At 41.2% G+C, this 22,694-nt stretch overlaps 1 protein-coding gene across 2 annotated transcripts in view; it reads right to left on the bottom strand.

Annotated features, from left to right (window-relative positions):
* STXBP5 (syntaxin binding protein 5) overlaps positions 1–22,694 on the bottom strand; it is a 429,990-nt gene that overhangs the window by 162,411 nt on the left and 244,885 nt on the right. For both annotated transcript variants that reach the window (XM_066595949.1, XM_066595950.1), the window contains exon 8: positions 15,834–15,957. In XM_066595949.1, the coding sequence (XP_066452046.1) occupies positions 15,834–15,957 (124 nt within the window). The remainder of the gene's footprint in view (positions 1–15,833; positions 15,958–22,694) is intronic.

The following is a 22,694-nucleotide window of genomic DNA, read 5'->3' as shown; positions in this document are numbered from 1 at the left end:
GCCTCATGTCCACGGGGTTAAAATCCGCAGCGTTTTTCCCGCACGCGGATCCGCGCCCCATAGGGATGAATTGGACACCTGCAGGTAGTTAAATACCTGCAGATGTCATTTTTCCCTTCAGGCGCGGATCCGCGTGCGGGAAAAAATTCGGACATGCCCACGGGGACGGCTCCCGCAGGCTTCTATTGAAGCCTATGAAAGCCGTCCGGATCCGCGGAACACTCGCGCCAGAATTAAAACTTACCTGTCCTGGACGCTGCAGGTCTCCCTATCTTCCCGGCCGGATCTTTTTTCTTCGGCCTGGCGCATGCGCGCAGCACGCTGCTGGCGTGCCGAGCACATCCGCCGGACCGAAGAAAGAAGATCCGGCCGGGAAGAAAGGAAGAACTGCAGCGTCCGGAGAGGTGAGTTTATTCTTCTTTCTGGCCTTATGGCCGCGGGGCAGGAGGGACCCGCTACGGATTCTCCATGAAGAATCTGTGGCGGGCCTGATTTTCTCCGTGGACATGAGGCCTTAAAAGAGGACCAAGAACCTGTCATCTTGTAAGGGATGAAAAATGTCCTCCCTCATGTTATACAGGTGTCTGGAAACCGGTTTAATGTGTTTTGGTACCAGTTCAGTCAATCATGTGCTATACTGTTGGGTGACCCGGTATAACACCCCAGATATTGCATTCTGCCTGTATATTTTCTTTTCAATGACAATGAGCACGAGAACAAGAGGATTATCATATATTTAACCCCTTAGTGACCAAGCCTGTTCGTACCTTAATGACCCTGGCCAAATTTTGAAATCTGATACGTGTCACTTTTTTCTTCCAGCGCTATTACTCCCAGTATTTGCAGCCGCATCTATGACAGAGCCTCCAGCTGGAGGTTCCAATGCAGACGTGAAACCGGCTTTACTCTATAAGGGCGAGCACCCACTGGCGTTTTTTTACCTGCGTTTTGCGTTTTTCCTGCACAGGCATAGAGATAACATGTGTTCCTGTCCACTGGCGTTTTTTTTGCGTTGCGTTTGCGTTTTTAACATAGGAACTGTCAGTTGCATATGTGTCCTTATTTTTCTCCTAATGCACCCATGAAAGTCAATGGAAATTAATGGAAAAGCCGCGAAAACGCCGCGAAAAACGCGCGGAAAAATCGCGGGAAACGCGGCGAAAACGCTGCGTTTTTTTCCCGCGGAAAACGCAAACGCCAGTGGGTGCTCGCCCTAAAGGTTGTGCAGGAAATTCTGACATTGCTTTTTTTGTCATATATTGTACTTTACTTGGATGGTAAAAGTAAACCGATACGATTTGCATATAATTATTAAAAAATGTAAAAATTGAGGAAAATTTTTAAAATTGTCATTTACTTCCCATTTTCAACTGCAGTATATCACATATGAACACCCAGACTGTAAAAAACTTTTTTCTTCTCTCTCTCTCTCTCTATATATATATATATTCCCATCTGTTTTGTAATTATATTTTTTACAAATTTTACATTTTTGGGCAATTTAGGAAATGTAAAATTTAGAAGTACACTTTGTTTTCCTTCATCAAGCGAATTTTCCAGAGGCTCACAGATGTTAAAATAACAGAAATCCCCCAGACATGTCCCCATCTTGAAAACTACACCCCATAATGTATTAATTGAGGGGTGTTGTAAGTATTTTGACAGCACAGTTTTTGAATGTATTTTAGGAAAACAAGAAGAAAAAAATGAAACATTTTGATTTCTCTTGCAAATGTGTAATTTTAAAGATACATTTTTTGTACACTAGACATGAAAATGAAGATATGAACCCCCAAATTGATACCCCTCTTACTCCCATGTTTAGAAATATGCCCATTGTGGCTTTAGTATTTTTCTGGACACACAGCAGAACCCAAAAGGAAATGCGCACGCGGTGTCTTTAAGGAGGCAAATTTTGCTGGATAATGCTTCAGGCCCCATTTTGGGCAGCTTCAGACTTAAATGGTCTCAAATAAAAGATGCTCAATGACTTCAGTTTGGAACTCGAGGAAAGTGAGGGTTTCTTGGGATTTTTAAAAAAAGGACACATGCATTACAGGTAGCAACCTGAATCTGTTTTTTTGCGTCACCAGGTATGGTTGAAGCACTTGGTCATAAAGAACTACACCCCCCGTGATCTTATTGTAGTCTGCTAGAGATACTGTTTTCTGCTTTTTACCAGTAATCCCTCTCTCTCCAACTGCCACTATGGTGTGTGCATGTATAGTGGACAACATAAAACATCCCACCACTTCACCAGAAGCAGTTGGCCACTTGTAAGCGAAAGGATGTTCCTTTGTTTAAACACTTGGATACTAACAGTTGTGGGAATCCTACGGACTGTCCCGCAAGCCCCTACATCTGCAACATGGAGGGGTTTAAAAAAGGGCACACATGAATAGAAATTATCATTATACACGTGGTACCCACTGTGTAGGAACAGCCCCAATAAGTCCCACACAATTTTCTCAGATGTACCAATAGCTTTAGGGCGGCCTGGAGTATTAATAGGAGTAACAAAGATGAAAAAGGAGGGTGGAGCAAGACCCAGTGAGAGCGGTGAAATAGTTCTGGAGTAACAAGTGTTTCGAAAGACGGAGGTGCTGCCAATCAGATAATGCTCCACCAAGCTGGGCGTGAGTATAGCGAAAAGAATGTTGAAAAATACTGGTGTGAAGGCGCAACACTCTAAGCTAGTAGAAGATTAAGGTCCAAGATGCGATAGTGAAAGCACTACTTTCTTATTGTTTAACAAAATAACTACAGGTTTTTGGATGTGCCAGAGGTCCTGTATGTGGCAGGGAGACAGGGTGTTTAATCCAGCCAAACTGCTGAAGGGGCTCGTCCCTAAAACACGTTTTCACTTGCTAGTTTTTTATTTTGTTAAATAATAAAGAAAGTAGTGCTTTCACTATCGCATCATGGACCTTAATCTTCTACTAGCTTAGAGTCCCTGACTTCATAAATTGAAAAAACACAGTTATAACCTGTTGTGTTCTCACACACCTTCTATAGTTTTACTCCATATTTAGCTCTTTTGTAAGGGATCATTTACTGAAAAGTCAGACTTTGAAATGAAGAAAGGATTCGTCCATTGATACATTTTTTCTGGGGTGTAGAGATTTAAAAAGGAATCTCTTAAGACTACAATAAGCGGCCCTTAATTTATGGAGACTGTCAAAGGCAGTGTCATTATTTGTGGGAACTTAGGCATTATCTATGATATGCATGGACTATATGAGGGCCTTATAATGGGTTCTAAACATTATTGTTGTTAAAACAGGGGTTGCATCGACAGTATTAGTGGACCAGTAGGAGTGGACCGAGTTTTTTTTTTCTTTTTTTTCTTTTTTTTAAACTATCCCCATATTCAAAGTAATGCCCCAATTTTTTCTATTCCTTGGACATTTTTGGCAGTCCACATACTTGTACATATTGATGTGGGCTTTTGTACAGCAAACTATCTGGCATACAGATTAGTTTGTTGTACAATTAATTCAAGATCCTGATCGCCCACAAACTAATTTAAAAAATGTAAAATTTGCAACATCAAAGGTTATGCCTGGGGTTGCTAAAAACTGGGGAACTTGGGGAGAGAATGAAGTAGCAGGATTCCAAATTGTGAAACTGATAGCAACACTAGGCCCTGCACCTGATCCAGCAGTAGCAACTTCTACCACCATCGGACTATGTGGCCCAGTGCTAGAATCAGAACTTGTGTCAGCGCGGTCATAAATTTCTGCCTCTGAAGAGGTGTCACTTTCACAGTCTGAGCTGTCAGAGCATAATAAAACATAGGCTTGCTCCGTACTACACATCCTGCGAGTCATTATTTTTTGTAATCCCAGAGACAAGAAATATATAACCCTAAAGGAACACTAACTTTTTTTTTTACTTTTTGTCTTTTACAAAAATGTACAAAATGAAAGAAAATAAAAAAAGATATAGAAGAAAGTGATAGACTGCTCACTGATAAACTATGTACTAACTGACAGCACTCTGATGGACTATGCACTGACGGACAGTCCACTGACAAATAGGCCGTTGAAAGACAAACCACTGACAGACAGTGTGCCGAAAGACAGCACTTTGACTAATAATGGACTGATGGACAGTATACTGACAGGCAGCCCTTTTAATGGACTACAGACCTTAGGCTGATATACTCAGCTTCGCCCGAGTTAATTTGGTACCGGTGTTTATCTGTTATTGGCACTGAAAATTTTATGAAGTTGTGGTAACTTCAGAGGAACCAAAGAATAAAATATGTATACACATAAAGGAGCGTAAGATTCTCCTCAGACCGCATGTACCAATGTCTCCCTGAAGAATGTGCCACCCCTTCCATTCTCCTCATTTTTTACCCTTAAAAGTAACACCCCTTTTTATTCAAATTTAACCCTAGACTGGTGGATGCAGCCCCTTCTTAGCCTTAAAGACATGCTCCATCCCTATAGTCCATGGCCGCTTTCTTATGTACTTTACAGCCTTTCAGTATATGCACATAGAGGTCAGTTAGATTGTTCTCAATATATACAAACAGAAGTGAGGTAGATTTCCTCAGTATACAAATCATTTCCCTAGGCATTATGGTTTCTGAAAAAAAAAAAAAACGGTGTCATGTATTGCGGCTCGTGCCAAATTTCCCGCTTGTATGACACCGGAAAGTTACATAACATAGGGGGTCATTTACTTTTGAACTTAACATTGAATTAGTGAGTTGTGATTCCCCTAACTTTTTATAATTAGGACCTATAGAATGGCTGTGCCAAATTTCAAGTTTGTACGACACTGAGAAATTAGAGAATTAGATTAGGTACATAACATAGGGGGTCACTTACTTTTGGACTTAGAATTGAATAATCAAGTTGTGACTCCTTTAGGATTTAAAGAATGATTGTGCCAAAATTCATGCTTGTATGACACTGGTAAGTTAGAGAATTATTGGCCAGTCAGTCAGTCAGCAGAGGCATAACTTGAAGATTCTGAGCCCTAATGCTAAATCTGTAACAAGGCCCCCAACTATAACGCTTTATTCATAGTACTAGAATCTCTATATGGGAAAGAGAGACATTATGGGCCCCCTAAAGGTCAGTCAGGGCTTTTGTGTGTGTGTGTACACTAGTATACACTAGCTGATATACCCGGCTTCGCCCGAGTTAATTTGGTACTGGTGTTTATCTGGTGTTCACACGGAAAATCTTATGAAGTCGTGGTTACTTTAGAGATACCGGAAAAATATATGTTCACCATTTTGCATAGTTCTCTGCGTTACCCAGAAAACACCACGGGAGGTAACCATGCGACATTTCCTTTATATAAAATGACATCAGGAAGTGAGATAATTAGATTTCATACGTAAAAATTTGGACGCTAATTCTTTTGCACTTAGAATTGAATAATCGAGTTGGGACCTATTAGCTTTTCCTATTTATGACATATTCAATGCTTATGGCAAATTTCATGTTTCTATGACTTTGGGAAGTGAGAGAATTAGATTCCGTACGTAAAATTTCGACGCTAATTCTTTTGCGCATAGAATTGAATAATCGAGTTGGGACCCATTAGCTTTTCCTATTTTTGACATAATCAATGCTCGTGCCAAATTTCACGTTTCTATGACACCGGAAAGTGAGAAAATTACATTCCGTACGTAAAATTTGGACGCTAATTCTTTTGTGCATAGAATTGAATAATCAAGTTGGGACCCATTAGCGTTTCCTATTTATGACATAATCAATGCTTGTGCCAAATTTCACGATTCTATGACACCGGAAAGTGAGAAAATTACATTCCGTACGTAAAATTTGGACGCATATTCTTTTGCGCATAGAATTGAATAATCGAGTTGGGACCCATTAGCTTTTCCTATTTATGACATAATCAATGCTCGTGCCAAATTTCACGTTTCTATGACACCGGAAAGTGAGAAAATTACATTCCATACGTAAAATTTGGACGCTAATTCTTTTGCGCAAAGAATTGAATAATCGAGTTGGGACCCATTAGCTGTTCCTATTTATGACAATCAATGCTCGTGCCAAATTTCACATTTCTATGACACCAGAAAGTGAGAAAATTACATTCCGTACGTAAAATTTGGACGCTAATTGTTTTGTGCATAGAATTGAATAATCGAGTTCAGACCCATTAGCTTTTCCTATTTATGACATAATCAATGCTCGTGACAAATTTCACATTTCTATGACACCGGAAAGTGAAAAATTAGATTCCGTATGTAAAATTTGGACGCTAATTCTTTTGCGCATAGAATTGAATAATCGAGTTGGAACCCATTAGCTTTTCCTATTTATGACAATCAATGCTCGTGCCAAATTTCGAGTTTCTATGACACCGGAAAGTGAGAAAATAGGATTCCGTACGTAAAATTTGGATGCCAATTCTTTTACGCAAGAATTGAATAATCGAGTTGGGACCCATTAGCTTTTCCTATTTATGACATAATCAATGCTCGCGCCAAATTTCACGTTTCTATGACACCGGAAAGTGAGAAAATTAGATTTCGTACGTAAAATTTGGACGCTAATTCTTTTGCGCATAGAATTGAATAATCAAGTTGGGACCCATTAGCTTGTCCTATTTCTGACATAATCAATGCTCCTGCCAAATTTCGAGTTTCTACGACACCGGGAAGTGAGAGATTTAGATTATGTACGTAAAATTTCTACGCCAATTCTTTTGCACTACAATTTAATAATCGAGTTGGGACCCAATTACTTTTCCTATTTTGGAGATAATCTATGCTTGTGCCAAATTTCATGTTTCTACGACATCGGGAAGTGGGAGAACTTTTGGCGAGTCAGTCAGTCAGTCAGTGAGTCAGTGAGGGCTTTCGTCTTTATATATATATAGATGTATAGTAACAGCCTGAATCAGTGTTTCCCTGCACTGCCAATGCGCACCATCTCGTTTCGAGTGAGGGGGAGAAACTCATCCCTCAAGGCATTGGAGGAGCCGGCTGGACCTTTGGGGTTGAAGAGATCAAAGACTGGCTGGTATGGTCTCTGATCAATGCTGTGAACCCTCAGCTACCAGGTAGCGGAGGTTTTCGAGCTGTAGCTCTTCTAGGCTACAGTGCTACAATAAAAAGCGGCGCTCTAACCTAATTCCCCTTAATGGCCAACATGAAAACAGATATGGCTGGTCACTGAGGGGTTAAGTTATTGGCTAGTGGCTCTTTAGGACAGGATACTGCTGTTTTGTTATGTGAGTGCAATTCAGGAGGTTTTCTTAAAGATCACTAAAAGGACAGTTTGAGTGACAGCTGTGAGCGATCATTTTGCATAAAGTATTAAGTTGCTACTCAGCTACTTAAGTACCAATTATGTATGCAAATGAAGCCTTAGCTGAATGCAGTTAATAGCCTGAGGGCTATTCTCTGTGCTCAGATCCTTTGTTCTCCATGGGAAACAATGCTATCAGCACTCCCTATGGAGAACTGCTGATAAGAGTGAACAAGGATTTTTAGGTTAGCTTGAATTTAATGATCAGCTAGCAGTGCCCGAAAAGCGCACGATGGGCGAACATTTACACGCACTGATTATCGCTAAAACTAATCGCCGATTAGCGACTTTTTAGTGATCATTGGCTGGTGTAAATGGGCCTTAAGACTGTGATCTTCTGTCTTTATGTAGGTTCCTGAAATAGTTCTAGAGATATACTTGAGGTTGATGTATAGGATGCTGGGCATCCAGTATGATATTTATTCATTATTAATATTACTGCATATGTGTATCGGGTGGGGGACCAAAGGGTGCTGTGCAGTAAATCACTCACTATTTTTAGCAGCGATGTGTCTGTGTGAGTGTCTCTCCCTCTTACAGTAGCTCCCACCTCCTTGTACTCCATAGGCTTCTATAGGCAGCATGAGGGAACACCCTCCTCCACTTCTTATATTTTGTCTCCTTATCCCTTAGTAGAGATGTACTTGACTTGACAATAGGCAGTGCACAGCAAATTAGAAAGAAGGGAGATCTTTAGTAGCTGCCACGTTAGAATGATTTTTCAGTAGAAAACTTTAATTCAAGTAAATAAAGTGATTTGCACTTTTGCTAGTTATCACATTGATTATCATACCATTTAAAGGGAACATGTCAGATTGCAAATGCAGCTTGAGCTGCAGGCAACATGTTACATGCCGGAAAATCTGAGTAGATTGATATAGGAAAGATTCAGTGAAAGGCCGGTTTCAGGCAAGCATCATTTAGCTCCATATTTGGTCTGTGTTTTGGGGAGTGGGATACAGGGCTAATATAAATTAATGTATCTATTCACATGGCCATATTTTTCACGGCCATTTTTTCAAAACACAGCATGACCTATTTTTTGTATTTCTGCCTCATTATGGTTATTATTTATTTCTGGGCAAATATAGATCAGTATTTGCCCAGTAGAAAATACAAACAATAAAGAAGCAAATACTGATGTGATACTGATGATGTAGGGTTGTAATGTCATCTGTAATATGTCCATAATATAGATCCAGAGATTTTTCAGATTCACAGACATTTTTCAGATTAGAGTAGCCCATAGAAGTCTACATGTGAAGGAGGGAGCAAAAGACAAGCTGCTATATCACCTTCCGTATGAGGCACACAGAGAGAAGACCATGTTTCTGTCTGATTGGTTGCAGCGGACACCTGACTTTTGCTGGATGTACATACTGGGAGGGCTGCTGGAGCAACTTAGTTGTTTCCTAGGGGGGCTGAAAAGCGGTTAGTATCCCCTCTTTTGTTATTTTATCCCATGCCCAGTTATTTTATTAACTGAGAAAACCTCTTTAAGAAGTAGTGTCTGTGTGTCGGTCTCTTCCTCACTTCTATGAGCAGCTGTAACCTGATCTCTCAGTGAAACTGAAAAGTCCTATCCTTTCTGCTCTATGCATTTTATCATTTAATTTTGCGCGAGTGAATAGGTAAAAAGGTCGAGGGGCAGGATGGGTTGTGTCTAGTCAGTAGAGATAGAGGCAATTTCCTCTAATAAGACACATTACAAAGTTTATTATATTCACTTGTACTGTTGCTTTAATTAAAAGGTGCTTATACTCAGATGTACACTTCAAGTACACAAGTCCTTTACAACTAATGCCTCCCATCCCTATAGGTTGTACCACTACATTAAAAAGTAAATATTCACTTTTACTCTAATATTTGCACCATTAAATTGGACCTTTAGAATACGTTCAAGAGTCTTTATGAGTAAATTTAAGACACAAATGGAACACTAGTTGCAATACACAATGCCATATTGACCTCCATAGCATTTTAATTAAAAGAACTGGTCATAATTACAAAATAGGGAAAACTACTGAAATAGGGGTTGTCCCGCGCCGAAACTGGGTTTTTTTTTTTCCAATAGGCCCCCCGTTCGGCGCGAGACAAACCCAATGCATGTGTTAAAAAAAACAAAACGTTTAGTACTTACCCGAATCCCCGCGCTGCGGCGACTTCTTCCTTACCTTAGCAAGATGGCCGCCGGGATCTTCACCCACGATGCACCGCGGGTCTTCTCCCATGGTGCACCGTGGGCTCTGTGCGGTCCATTGCCGATTCCAGCCTCCTGATTGGCTGGAATCGGCACACGTGACGGGGCGGAGCTACGAGGACCAGCTCTCCGGCACGAGCGGCCCCATTCACCAGGGAGAAGACCGGACTGCGCAAGCGCGTCTAATCGGGCGATTAGACGCTGAAATTAGACGGCACCATGGAGACGAGGACGCTAGCAACGGAACAGGTAAGTGAATAACTTCTGTATGGCTCATAATTAATGCACGATGTATATTACAAAGTGCATTAATATGGCCATACAGAAGTGTATAACCCCACTTGCTTTCGCGGGACAACCCCTTTAAGTACTTCTGTTTTCAACATTTAGATACAAGCGCCTGATAAGTTTGCCTTTTGGAACAAACTGTTGCAAACAAAAAGAACGTTGTCAGTGAGTACGATATGGAAATGATGCTGTGTGTATGGAAATTAGAGACAAAGCTAAAAGGCCCATTTAGACACAACAATTATCACTCAAAAGAAGTCGCTCAAGCGACTTTTGAGCGATCATCGTTGTGTCATTTACAGCGCAAGATAATCGCTCAAGATGAGCGATCACCTTGCACTGCCTGCGGAGGATGCAGAAGACAAGAGAGGTGTCCGCTCTTGTCTTCTGCATTCAGCTGTTCCCTGCTCCGAGCGCCCAGCTGTTATACAGCCGAGTGCTCAGAGCGGAGGATGCAAAAGACAAGCAGGCTGTCCCTGCTTGTCTTCTGCATCCAGCTGTTTTCTGCACGGAGCGCCCGGCTGTTATACAGCTGAGCGCTCCGTGCTGGGAATAAAGAACAGAGCTGGACCGCTCTGTTCATCATACCCAGCCTGTCATCAGGGAGCGGGATACAGCTAAAACAATAGTATCAGCTGTATCCCGCTGTGAATCCCTGATAAGGCTCATCGTCGTCTTTCAGCACGCTGAAAGACAACGATGAGCGACGGCTTAACGAAAAGTTACACACAACGATTATCACTCAAAAGACGGCTTTTGAGCGAATTTTGAGCGATAATCGTTGTGTGTAAATGGGCCTTAACAGTCATGTAATACAAAGCAATCTGCGGTTCCGTAAAGCGGTCATGCATTTTATAGAATGTACCATACTAATAGCGCAAGTCAACCCAGCTAGCAGGGAGGGTATTCCTGCATTACCTAAAAACATGGGTGGTTGAATGTACAAGAAAGCCAATGTAGGATTGCTTTTCGTTAAATTGGAAAATGCCAGAGAACAAACAGGAATTCCCACAAAATATTCTGAATGCAATTCCAACTCATTTAGTAATGTTTTATGTATTGATAGTCATATGAATGTAAACAGGTAATACATGAAGTTTACTTCAGTATGTTCTTCTTTTCGGATTCTCTGGTAACTCTTCCATTAAGGTGGAAATGACGCTATCCTGCTGCTTTTATGTAGTGTATTTAATTAAACTTTAATGTGCTGCTGCAGTACTTTTTGTCAATAACAGCTGTACCTTTTCATCATCTTCTTCATCGCGTTGCTGTCTTTTCAACTACCAGACAACATGCTCTGCGCTGCTCAGTTCCTCCTGCAGCAGCGTGGCAGAGGAAGGCTGCGAGCCCTTCAATAAATTATAACCTGCTCATCTGCATGCAGCAGCGCTTCCAGCCTGACCTTGCACGCACATTAGGCAAATACAGAACTACTGGGTTTGGAATTCGGCCACAATGCACACTTAGCTTTGAAATAAACTTGACAATGTGTACTTTACTAGCAGTGAGCTTCAAAAACATTAACACCTGAGTAAACTATTTTTTTTTCACCAGAAAAGCAGAAAACAACTATGGAAGTTTGGATTTAGGAACTTTACTTCAGACTTATAACAAGTCTACTCCCAGCAGTGGAAAACTCCTGGTGGGCTGGTCGCGTCCTGGGTCAATGGAGGGGTAGATTTTTTTTTATCTGCTGAATTGCAGCAAAAGTGCCACCTCTCCCACTTCCGACTTTTGAAGTCAATGCAGTACTTTCGGTCATATGCTGACTTCCGGGTAAAGAGAGATCACATGATCATTCTAACTGAAAGTCTGCAGGTGACTACGAGTGCTGCATGGACTGTAGAGTCCAGAAGCAGGAGGAGTGGCACACAAGAGTGTAACTTTCTTTTATATATAATAAGCATTATTACAGACTGGGAGGATGTAAACAAGAGGCATTATAGCCAAATGGGGGCCTATGAGAGGCATTAATATAAAATCAGAGCCTATGAGGGTCACTATAACCAAATGGGGGCCGATAAGTGTTTTAGTAACCAAGTGGGGGCCTATAAGGGGCATTATTATTAAATAGGGGGCCATGAGGGGCATTATTATAAGTTGGAGGCCTAACCAAGTGAGGACCTATGAGAGGCATTACCACCAAGTGGGGGCCAACAAGGGGTATTATTACTGAGTGGAAGCCTAAGAGGGGCATTATTACTGAGTGGGGGCCATGAGGGGCATGATTACCAAAAGGGGGCAATAATGGAGTGTGAAAGTGTGAAAAAGTAGCAAGATATTAAAAAAACTATATAAATGTGGTATTGATGTAATCATGCTGACCCGCAGAATTAATTTAACACATTATTTATATTGCATGGTCAACAACAGGAAAATTGTTTTAAAAAGCCAGAATTTCAGATTTTACTAATGTTGCCCCTGGAAAGCAATATGAATAAAAAGCGATCAAAATGTTATCTGTTCTCAAAAATGAGACCAATGAAGACTAGAGCTCATCCTGCAAGAAACAAGCCCTCATAGAGCTCTGTCAATGGAAAAAAAAATTGCTATTGTACTTGGAGTGCCACAAAAGCAAATCTTCAAAAAAATGATTTAAAAAGTGTTTTTAATGTACAAAAATAGGAAAAACAAAAACTGTATAAACCTGATATTACCATAATCATGCTGACCCAGAAAATAATGTTAGCAACATTATTTATTCTGCATGTTGAATGCCGTAAAAGTTAAAAAAAACTTGTGCAATTGCTTTGTTTTATCCCAATCATGCACCCCCAAAATTTTGCAAGTTATGCAAAACACTATATGTATCCAAAAATCATAACATTTAAAAAATATAACTTGTCCCGCAAAAACAAGCACTCATATGGCTATGTCAACGGAAAAATTAAAAAGTTATGATTCCTGGAATGTGATGATGAAAAAAAATGAAAAATTGGTTGGTCATTAGGTCATAAAATGGGCCCATTACTAGGAGGTTATTTAGATAGTTGCAGCAATCTTGATTACAGCTGAGGAGGAGGGAGGAGGGTCACTCACTTTTTTAGCTACCATACTTTTCCTAAAGTCAGTCTCTTTGTCCAAGAGCATGCAGTCTGGGATCTACATGAGCTGCAGCTGCCACCCACTCTTGCGCATGATTGACAGGTTTCTTCCAGTATTGTGCATAGGAAGAAAGCTAAGCTGCAGCATTGGGTGGGCGCAGCCGCAGCTCGTGGATACTGCGGGCTACACAGGGCGAGCACAGCATACAGTGGGCTACATCTTGGGTTTGCATTGTAGCACAGAAAGACTGATTTTATTTAAAAGTACGGCAGCTAAAACATGGTGACAGATTCCCTTGAAGCCAAAAAAAACAGAACAGGCACAAATCTATTAATTCTCTGTGAAAACTCCATTGCTCATACCTACTATTTTGCTCCCACCTACCTGATAAAATTGGCATCTAAAATTGCAAAAATCTTTAACTAAATGCAAGACGATACCCTGACTAATCTTAAATGTTCCTTAAATGATGTATTTCACCGAGAACCATTAAAATGGCTTTTAGACAAGTTAATTTCCGGCGAGCAACTCCCCATAATCATCTCTCACCTGCACATTTTACCTGCTACATTACACAGTGTCCATTCACATGAATGGGTGACTATGTAATGTATAGTGGCACCAAATCTGTTGTAGCGAGAGCCATTCTTTACAGCCGCATCCCTCTATGACAGCTATGTGCCCCAATACTGTCACCACATTTTCCTGATCTATGTCTGCTCAACAGCTATTTTTTAGCCAGCTATGTGAGCAAAAAGAAAACCTTTCTATGTAATTGATTAAAAAATATATATTTTTCACAATCCATAAAGTCCTCTGCTAACCATACACGTGCCTGTGAGTACATGAATAGAGAATATGTTAGAAGATTTCAGGAAATAGTCAAGATCATAATTTCCATCTATGGTAGCTTCATGCCAAACAGCTTTATGCTAAGAAATTGAGTCTTTAACAGCAGATAAAGGAAGTTTATGTAAATTAATCTTGAAGGGGTTGTGTTAGCTTACAAAAAAATGTGCTTCATGGGTCCTCTCTTATTTGCTTGGCCCAATTTCGTTGTTAGTGCATGGCTACAGGTGCACTCAATTTTTTAAATTATTGAGCTTAAACACTTACTGCACTTTGAGACAACTTGTGTTACTATGATAGCTAATGTGATAACCAGCAAAAGTACAATTCACTTTATTAACCTAAAATTATTATTTTTTGTTGAAAAATCACTTTGAAGTGCTGGCAACTAGGGGTTTCTCTTCTATCTAATTTGCTGTTCACTGTCTGTATGTGAAGTCACCCAGGAAGTGGGTGTTGTCTCATGCTGCTCCTAGAAGTCTATGGATAAAAAAGAGGGGAGGAGAAAGCAAGACCAACACAGCTACACTGCTCAGTACTGCTGTATACTTTCTTGATGAAGTTATTCTCTGCGTGTGCTACAGAGAGTTGGGCTTCTTTCACACGAGTGCATATCGGCGGGGGGTGGGGGTGGGCGAAAAACCTGGTGAACAGGTGCACAAATCAAACTTTTGTGCGCCCAGTCATATGGCCTAGTGAGGCCGGCGCAGATGCGCCAACCTTACCAGGTCATCCCCCATTTCCCCTCTCTTCCCATTGCAGGCTTGCCGGTCTTCCTCTCGCTCGGTCTGTACAATGGGAGGGTGTGGGATGGGGCAGAGCTAAGCGCCGGTCCACCCCAACTCCTCCCATTGATGGCTATGGACAAGGGGCAGGGAGGGGGCGGACACTTAGCTCCGCCCATGTCGCACCCCTTGTCCATAGCCATCAATGGGAGGAGGCGGGGTGGATCGGTGCTTAGCTCTGCCCCCTTCCCATTGCACCGAACGGGCAGGGAGCAAGGCAGGTAAGCCTGCACGGGGAAGAGGAGGAGAATAGAGGGAGTGAGTTTAGCACCGATGCTGCTAAACTCTCTCCCACCTACGGCCGCTGCCATAGTTCCAGAACGATGTTTTGGGCCCAACATAAAAACGCCCGGTGCTATATTGGCTACGTCGGAATCCAATGCATCACATCACAGTGCATATTGGCCGGCCGTGAAATCGGCCGGCCGATATGTGCTCATATGAAAGAAGCCTTAGGGAGCAGAGTTTGCTGTTTTCTCCATGTGCAGTGTATCGAAGACAGCATAGAAACTAGTTTCTACCCAGCAGCTCAGGAAAAAACAAAAGTGTAGACATAAAACTTCAACCTGCAGACGTGAATCTAGTGAAAAAATGCAACATAGAAGTCATATAATGACCAAAAAGAGTGTCATTTTACATATACAAGCAGCAAGGTATTGTGAAAAGTCAACAGAAAGTGCAGATATGCTTTAATTAACATGAAACAAGATTATCCACTTAATGGATACGACAACTATAGCAGCCATTGTAAACAGTGGTTTGGCTTTATTTACATCTGCGTTCGCATTGCCATTTTTTCTGTTCTGTCACTGTAACAGAAAAAACCAAACACTGAAAGCAAAAACTAAAATACTAAAAACTTAGGAGTGTCACATCGATCACATGATGGACACCAACAGTGCCCAACACACTACACTGATTACAATGGGGGACTATGAGGTTTTCCAGAGTGGAGGGAAGTAGTGGCTCTTTTTATGTTTTAGCAAATTTCTAGCTGTTTTTAATGAAAAAAACAAACAAACTTCACTGATCTCAAGTCATTCTTATTAATGATAGTAAAATAAAAGGCAAAGAGAATATAAACCCCTTCAATCCAGTTTTAACAGTCTGCTGATCCTTGTTCTTTCAGCTCAGAATCAGAACATGTAAAAGTAAATAAAAGATCTATGTAAACGTCTTGTCGCTTTCAGAGTAAACCGTTCATTTAATGCGTTTATCTTTTAAATAAATATCAATGTCTAGTACCATGGGTTTTATAGAGAATAGGGGCTTATGGGGAGACAGATGTGAAAATTAGGCCAACAGTTTGGTGTCCATGTGGAGTGAAGAAGAGAAGTACTAAAAGATAAAACTATTTCTTACCATGTGGTACGATTGTCTGTATAGGCTTGGCAGGAGAGCGTACATTCCATATGGTCAGGGTACCATCTGAATGGCTGCAGATGAACTGCTTTCCTTCATGGTGCCAAGCAACAGAATGGATTGCCTAAGAGTAAAGCAGAAAAATATAGTGAAATCCAAGTATGTATGAATATGTATGATAGCTTAAACATTCTAATTAGGTGTGGGTGGGGGGATGTACACATAGGATTTCATGATTTTATGTATCTTTAATAAAAGCATTGTGGTGATAGATTGTAGTGGTGGCTGCGGTTCTATCGGTGCTGAAAACAAGCTTCTGCCTTGTATCTTGGCTATACAATTCATGTTGGTAACACTGATAGAACTGGAGCTACAGCTGTTCCCTGTGCACGAACAAAGCTCATCCTAAACTGTAGGGGGCGTAATTGTAATCATTATACTTTGTAGAACACCAATTTGGTTCCTGACTGGCGAGTGGTGTTTCCTAGTTGCTTACGCTTCAAATGTATAGAAAATTGCTATCAACCACCACAAACTTTGCTTTTGTAACCATGACAGTAATATTTTGAAATTTACCTGGCAGGGGTCACATACTATATACATGCGTGGCAAGCAGCCAGTACACAATGACATTGCATACGGGCTGTGTGCTGCCATCATCATGCACACATAATACATGTCAAGGTAGACCATTTTGCAATTTTTCTTGCACACGTAATATATGCAGTGTATTTTGCGCACAAATCCCGTACGCATAATTTGCAATTACCATATGCTCGTGTGAGACAGCCCTATGAGAAAACAGGTAGATTTGTATCTTCTCTTTCAAAGATAGAAGAAAAGATGCAAGTCAAAATTTCCATGAATTTATACTAACATTCTATAGAAAGAACCACAGAAGATAAAAGTACTTTATGGAGATTTGTGATTATTTAGTAAATCATTTTCACAAATCAGTCCCAAATATAGTCTCCAATTATCTTTTCATTAATCATGTTTTCATTCTAATGTCCGTGGCAGCAGTGTACAAAGTCCAGTACATCCTAGAAGCGCTCACTTTACTCCTCAAAGTCCACTCCTATGCCCTCACATTACTCTTCCAAGTCCATTCACATGCCCTCCCATTACTCTTCCAAGTCCATTCCCATGCCCTCCCATTACTCTTCCAAGTCCATTCCTATGCCCTCCCATTACTCTTCCAAGTCCATTCCCATGCCCTCCCATTACTCTTCCAAGTCCATTCCCATGCCCTCCCATTACTCTTCCAAGTCCATTCCCATGCCCTCCCATTACTCTTCCGAGTCCATTCCCATGCCCTCCCATTACTCTTCCAAGTCCATTCCCATGCCCTCCCATTACTCTTCCAAGTCCATTCCCATGCCCTCCCATTACTTTTCCAAATCCACTCCCATGCCCTCCCATTACTCCTCCAAGTCCACTTCTATGCCCTCCCATTGCTCCCCCAAGCCCACTCCATGCCCTCACATTACTCCTTCAAGCCCACTCCCATGTCCTCGCATTGCTTCGCTAAATCCATTCCCATGCCCTCCCATTACTCTTCCAAGTCCATTCCCATGCCCTCCCATTACTCTTCCAAGTCCATTCCCATGCCCTCCCATTACTCTTCCAAGTCCATTCACATGCCCTCCCATTACTCTTCCAAGCCCATTCCCATGCCCTCCCATTACTTTTCCAAATCCACTCCCATGCCCTCCCATTACTCCTCCAAGTCCACTTCTATGCCCTCCCATTGCTCCCCCAAGCCCACTCCCATGCCCTCACATTACTCCTTCAAGCCCACTCCCATGTCCTCACATTGCTTCGCTAAATCCACTCCCATGCCCTCCCATTACTCTTCCAAGTCAACTTTCATGCCCTCCCATTGCTCCTCCAAGTCCACTTCCATACCCTACCATTGCTCCTCCAAGTTCACTCCCATGCCCTCCCATTGCTTCTCCAAGTCCATTCCCATGCCCTCCCATTACTCCTCCCAGTCCACTTCAATGCCCTCCAATTGCTCCTCCAAGTCCACTCCCACGCCTTCACATTACTCCTTCAAGTCCACTCCCATGCCCTCACTTAGACTGTCTATGATCTAAATTAGATACGTATAATACATACTGTGATCATTTTGGGCCAATAAACTATACAGTAGCAAAGGAAGGAGTTTGATAAGAGTGTGTATGTGTGCTTGATACAAAATTCACACACACAATACGCAGTGAACAGAGCTCATTGATTTCAATGGGTTTGTTCACATACACGTATTTTTCCTGCACATTTCAGTCGTGGGAAAAAAAAAGCAGCATTCTCTAATTTCTTGTGCATTTGCGCACCAAAAGTCTCCAAAGAAGTCAATGTGGATGCAATAATGTGCGCGCAATACACTAGCAGATGTGTGAAACACTGTGTAAGTGCGCAGGAAACACTTCTTTAATTCATTAGACTACTTAGCCATTTCAATGGCTGGGAGCATGGGTGCGTATTTTTTACAAGCATAATTGCACACACAAAAAGTACAATAAAATACGTTTATATGTGCGCAAAGAAGGACGATTGGTCCGCGAAAATGTGGCACTAATGCATGTGTGCATACACATATACTGTGTGAAGCCATCTTGTCACTACATTAATAACAGATTAACTAGAATATAAAACAGCATGTTTTTAATACTTCTTTACAAACTATAAGCCTAAATTTTTTTTGCATAAATTATGCGTATAAAAAAAGATCAGACACCTATATACATGCAAAAATCATTAACAAATGTTATAGCTATAAAACCAATGTGAACTAAAAACAGTGCTGGTCCTGAAGGCTCAATACAGCCTGGATCTGAACAAGTTAAGGTGCAACAATGGTTTAGGCAGCTCACGTATACTCAAGCTTTCCATCTCACGGTTCCATTTGAACAGCCAAAAATGACATTAAGACGGAGCCCAGAACTGAACCCATAGACTTTAATTAGGTAAACAGATACCAAAGGTGCAAACTTGGGCTACGTCTGACAGGGTCTCTATTCTTTTCCTGTAATTTTTGGAGAACAGAATACTATAGTCACTTGAATGAGATGGAAGCTGCAGTACCATTCCGGGCTGCTGCACAGTGTAGGGCGCTGTGCTAGATCCAGCATGCAGTGACTGAGAAACAGCTGATCAGAGGAGATGTTGAACCCACATTGATTTTTTATTGTTGCATTATCGTGAAGATAGGCCATCAATAAGAAAAAAAGCCTGGAAACCCCCTTTAACCCCTTAAGCACCAGGCTGTTTTGTACCTTAAGGACCAGGCACTTTTTAGGTATTTTACCCATGTGGTGGTTTAATTGCCCTATTTTTTGTTCCTTCAGCTACCAAACTTACTTTTGGTGCGTTTTTTTTTAATGTGACATACAGGGCTATTTTTTAAATAACCTTCTCACTGACTTTTTTTTTCCGTTTTTCAGTTCTATTGGGGGTAAAAAGCTTAAAAAAATGTTTTGTTTTTTTTTAAACATTTATAGTTATTTTTTAATTAGTATATTTACGCTAAAATAAAGCGTGGGAATGGGTACCTTATTTTGTTGGGAAAGTTTTGATATATAACATGTATGGTTTGGGATTACAGGGCGCATACAGCGACGGTTTTGGTTGGCGTTGGTTTTGGATTATTTTCTTTTTTAATGTATATATTTTTATTTTATTCTGTAATTTTGTTTTAGTTATTTGTGTAATTATGTTTTTTTACATTCTATGTTCCCCATGATGTCATTCATATAAGACCTCGGGGGGACATTGACATGTTTTCAGTTTTTTTTTTATTTGACACTTTTCCACTGTAGCTTGGGCGTCCATAGGAGCCCCAGTTACACGGAAAACATCCCCCGGTAGTGACAAGAATTACTGGCAGAGCTGATCAGGGTCTGCTATGACCCTGCAGCTTTGCTGTGCCAGGGGATCCTGGCGGTCATGTGACCGCCGACTCGTGTAGTGGAAGTTATACTTCCACTTTCTTAGTACATAGCTCTCATTGAGCGCTGTGTAATAGAGAAAGGAAAAGGCAGAAGGGGTTAAAAACCACTCCTGCCTTCTCCTTCGGGTTCTCAGTTGTGACTAACAGCTGACAACCCGACTTGCTTTTGATTGATTGCAAAACAGGGGGTTTAATCCCCCGCTGTATTTTTTATTATTGGCTGGGATTAAAGCCCAGGACCAAGCGCCATAAATTCACTGTGCTTGGTCCTTAATGGGTTAACGGGTTATTCCCAAAACTGACTTTTATTACCCATCCATAGGATAGGTGATAAAAACCTAATCTGTGGGGTGCTTACCACTAATACCCCATGGATTGCCACTGTGGGCTCACTGCACCCCCCACAGTGAAGAGGAGATTGAATGTAGTTGTGAGCATGCACGGTCTCCCTCCATTCATTTCAATGGGGCTGGGGGAAATAGCCAAGAACAAGCACTCGGCTATCTCCACTGATTATGAAAAAAGCAGCACTATACAGTCTATACTCAACCGTTGTTCCATTACATCTCCTCACTGCGGGGGCTGCAATGAACCCACCCTAAAGAGAGGAGGGAGACATGACACCCATAGGGGTATCAGCCGAAAGACCCCCATTAGTCACACTATCGCCTATCCTGTGGATATGTAATGAAAGTCATATTAGCATTAAGCTTTTAAAGCAGATACAAACCAGAGCCCCACTTTGTGTTTATATATCTCAAAATTATCTCATTATATCAAGATTTAAAAGGAAGGCAGTCCAAGTGACATCTATTTTGCAACACACTTTCTATGCTCTTACTCTCTCTGAAATAACAGTCCTCAAGCCATAGATACGTGCTGCTTAAGATGCTTTTACGCAGAACGATTACCGTTCGAATTCCCACGATGCAGCAAGAATTGGAACGAGTCATTCAGTGTAAATGCACGCCCCGACTGAACGACGCATGAGAAGTCCTTCATGTCTTGTTGGTCATTCAGTTTCTGCATGCAGACAATTAAACGACGTATCGTTTCGTATAAACAGGCAATCGTTCACTTATTGATGACTGCCTGCTTACTGTGAATGGACCTGGGCGGGCCTCAATGATCTCCGGCCTATTCCTCCTCCATTGAGTCAGTGATAAAAGCACAGGAACGATTATCGCTGGCACGACCTGTCGGGCATTTGTTGTCAGAGAGATCACCCCATGTAAAAGCACCCTTACCCTATGACACCCAGCAATTACCAACGATTTTTAATCTTATTACATAGATGATCCTCATTTTAAATCAGTATAGTGAGCAATTCTAAGTGCCACAAATATATATATTTATTCTGTACTTTAACGTAAGGATAGACAAGAACTGCATGCTAGCCGTAGATAAGTGCTGCTCAGCCAGAGACCCCCAACTATTACTAAAGATTAGTCGTATTACACAGATGATGCCTATGTGAAATCAGTATAATGTGTGCAATTGTAAGCACCACAAGTATACGTATTTATTCTGAACTTTAACGTAAAGCTAGGTAGGTAGTGTCTAACAAATCAAATGTTTGTTTAAAGTAGCAACGGATGAGAAATACAAGGCGAGTTCCGCTTTCCCAGGCTTATCTAGCCCCCGCCACAATGGAAGCCTCTACATTTTGCAATCTAAAGATTTATTTCACATTAGTAGCAGCTATAAAACCAAGTGGGATTAAACCATCTGTGGAAATTGTAGTAATGGATTCAGATGTAGGATAAAAACATTAGGAAAAGTTAGTCAGTAGGGAGTGGGCTAATGACAGATGTACATGGAGTTTCCTCACATGACCTTTCAATGCCGTTGCTTAACAGACGGAGTATTAGCTGCCAGATGTTAATCCCCCAATTGGCATTTTCTGCTTAAAGAGGTTATCTTCTAAGCAGTAAGTATTCTGTGTTAAGACTGGATACACTACATGATAGCCAAGATTTCTAGTGAATCTCAGACAATGGGAATATTTGCTATTACACTCAAGGCAAGTCTGGCCAATCATGACAACAGCAAGTAGACCTCAGAATAATAAACTGATATGGTAAAACACATGGCTGTTTCTATAGCAAAGCTATATACTTTAGTACTTATTGTCTTGCATATTAAAGGTAAAGTCCCCTGGTGCAAACACAGAGTCATGACTGACTCCATTGCCTTCCCCAATCATCTTTTACCACCCAACAAACTGGGTACTCATTTTACCGACCTTGGAAGGATGGAAGACTGAGTCAACCCTGAGCCGACTACCTGAACCATACGGGGATTAAACCCGAAACCTTCAAGTCGTGAGCGAGAGCATAGGACTGCATTTCTGCTGTCTTAAAACTCTGCGCCACATGAGGCTCATTTATCACTATGCAGAAAATGCATATTAACCCTTTCCAATCCAATTTCCCCACACCCACACACTCACCAGCTCATATTTTGGGTGGGAAAACTTGTTTTGGATTTCTTGAAATTACTCAACAGAAACACATAAAAATAACCCAACAAGATGATTTTATTAGCAATTTTCTGAAAATTAAAGTTGGGTTAATATGTACATTACATATGTAGAAGGCAGCTCCGACGTCAGACCTCCATCCTGCATAGCGTAATATACATATACGGAAGAGAACTCAGATGTCGCATCCCTCTCCTGTGTGGTGTAATATAAATATACAGAAGAGAACTCCGATGTCTGACCTCTCTCCTACATAGCGTAATATACATATACAGAAGAGAACTCCGATGTCTGACCTCTCTTCTACATAGCGTAATATACATATACAGAAGAGAACTCCGATGTCTGACCTCTCTTCTACATAGCGTAATATACATATACAGAAGAGAACTCCGATGTCAGACCGCTCTCCTGCATAGTGTAATAT

The sequence above is a fragment of the Eleutherodactylus coqui genome, chromosome 3 (assembly GCF_035609145.1).
Source record: "Eleutherodactylus coqui strain aEleCoq1 chromosome 3, aEleCoq1.hap1, whole genome shotgun sequence".
Lineage (NCBI taxonomy): Eukaryota > Metazoa > Chordata > Amphibia > Anura > Eleutherodactylidae > Eleutherodactylus > Eleutherodactylus coqui.
The sequence above is the reverse complement of the archived record's forward strand: the minus strand, read 5'-3'. Positions and strand labels throughout refer to the sequence as shown.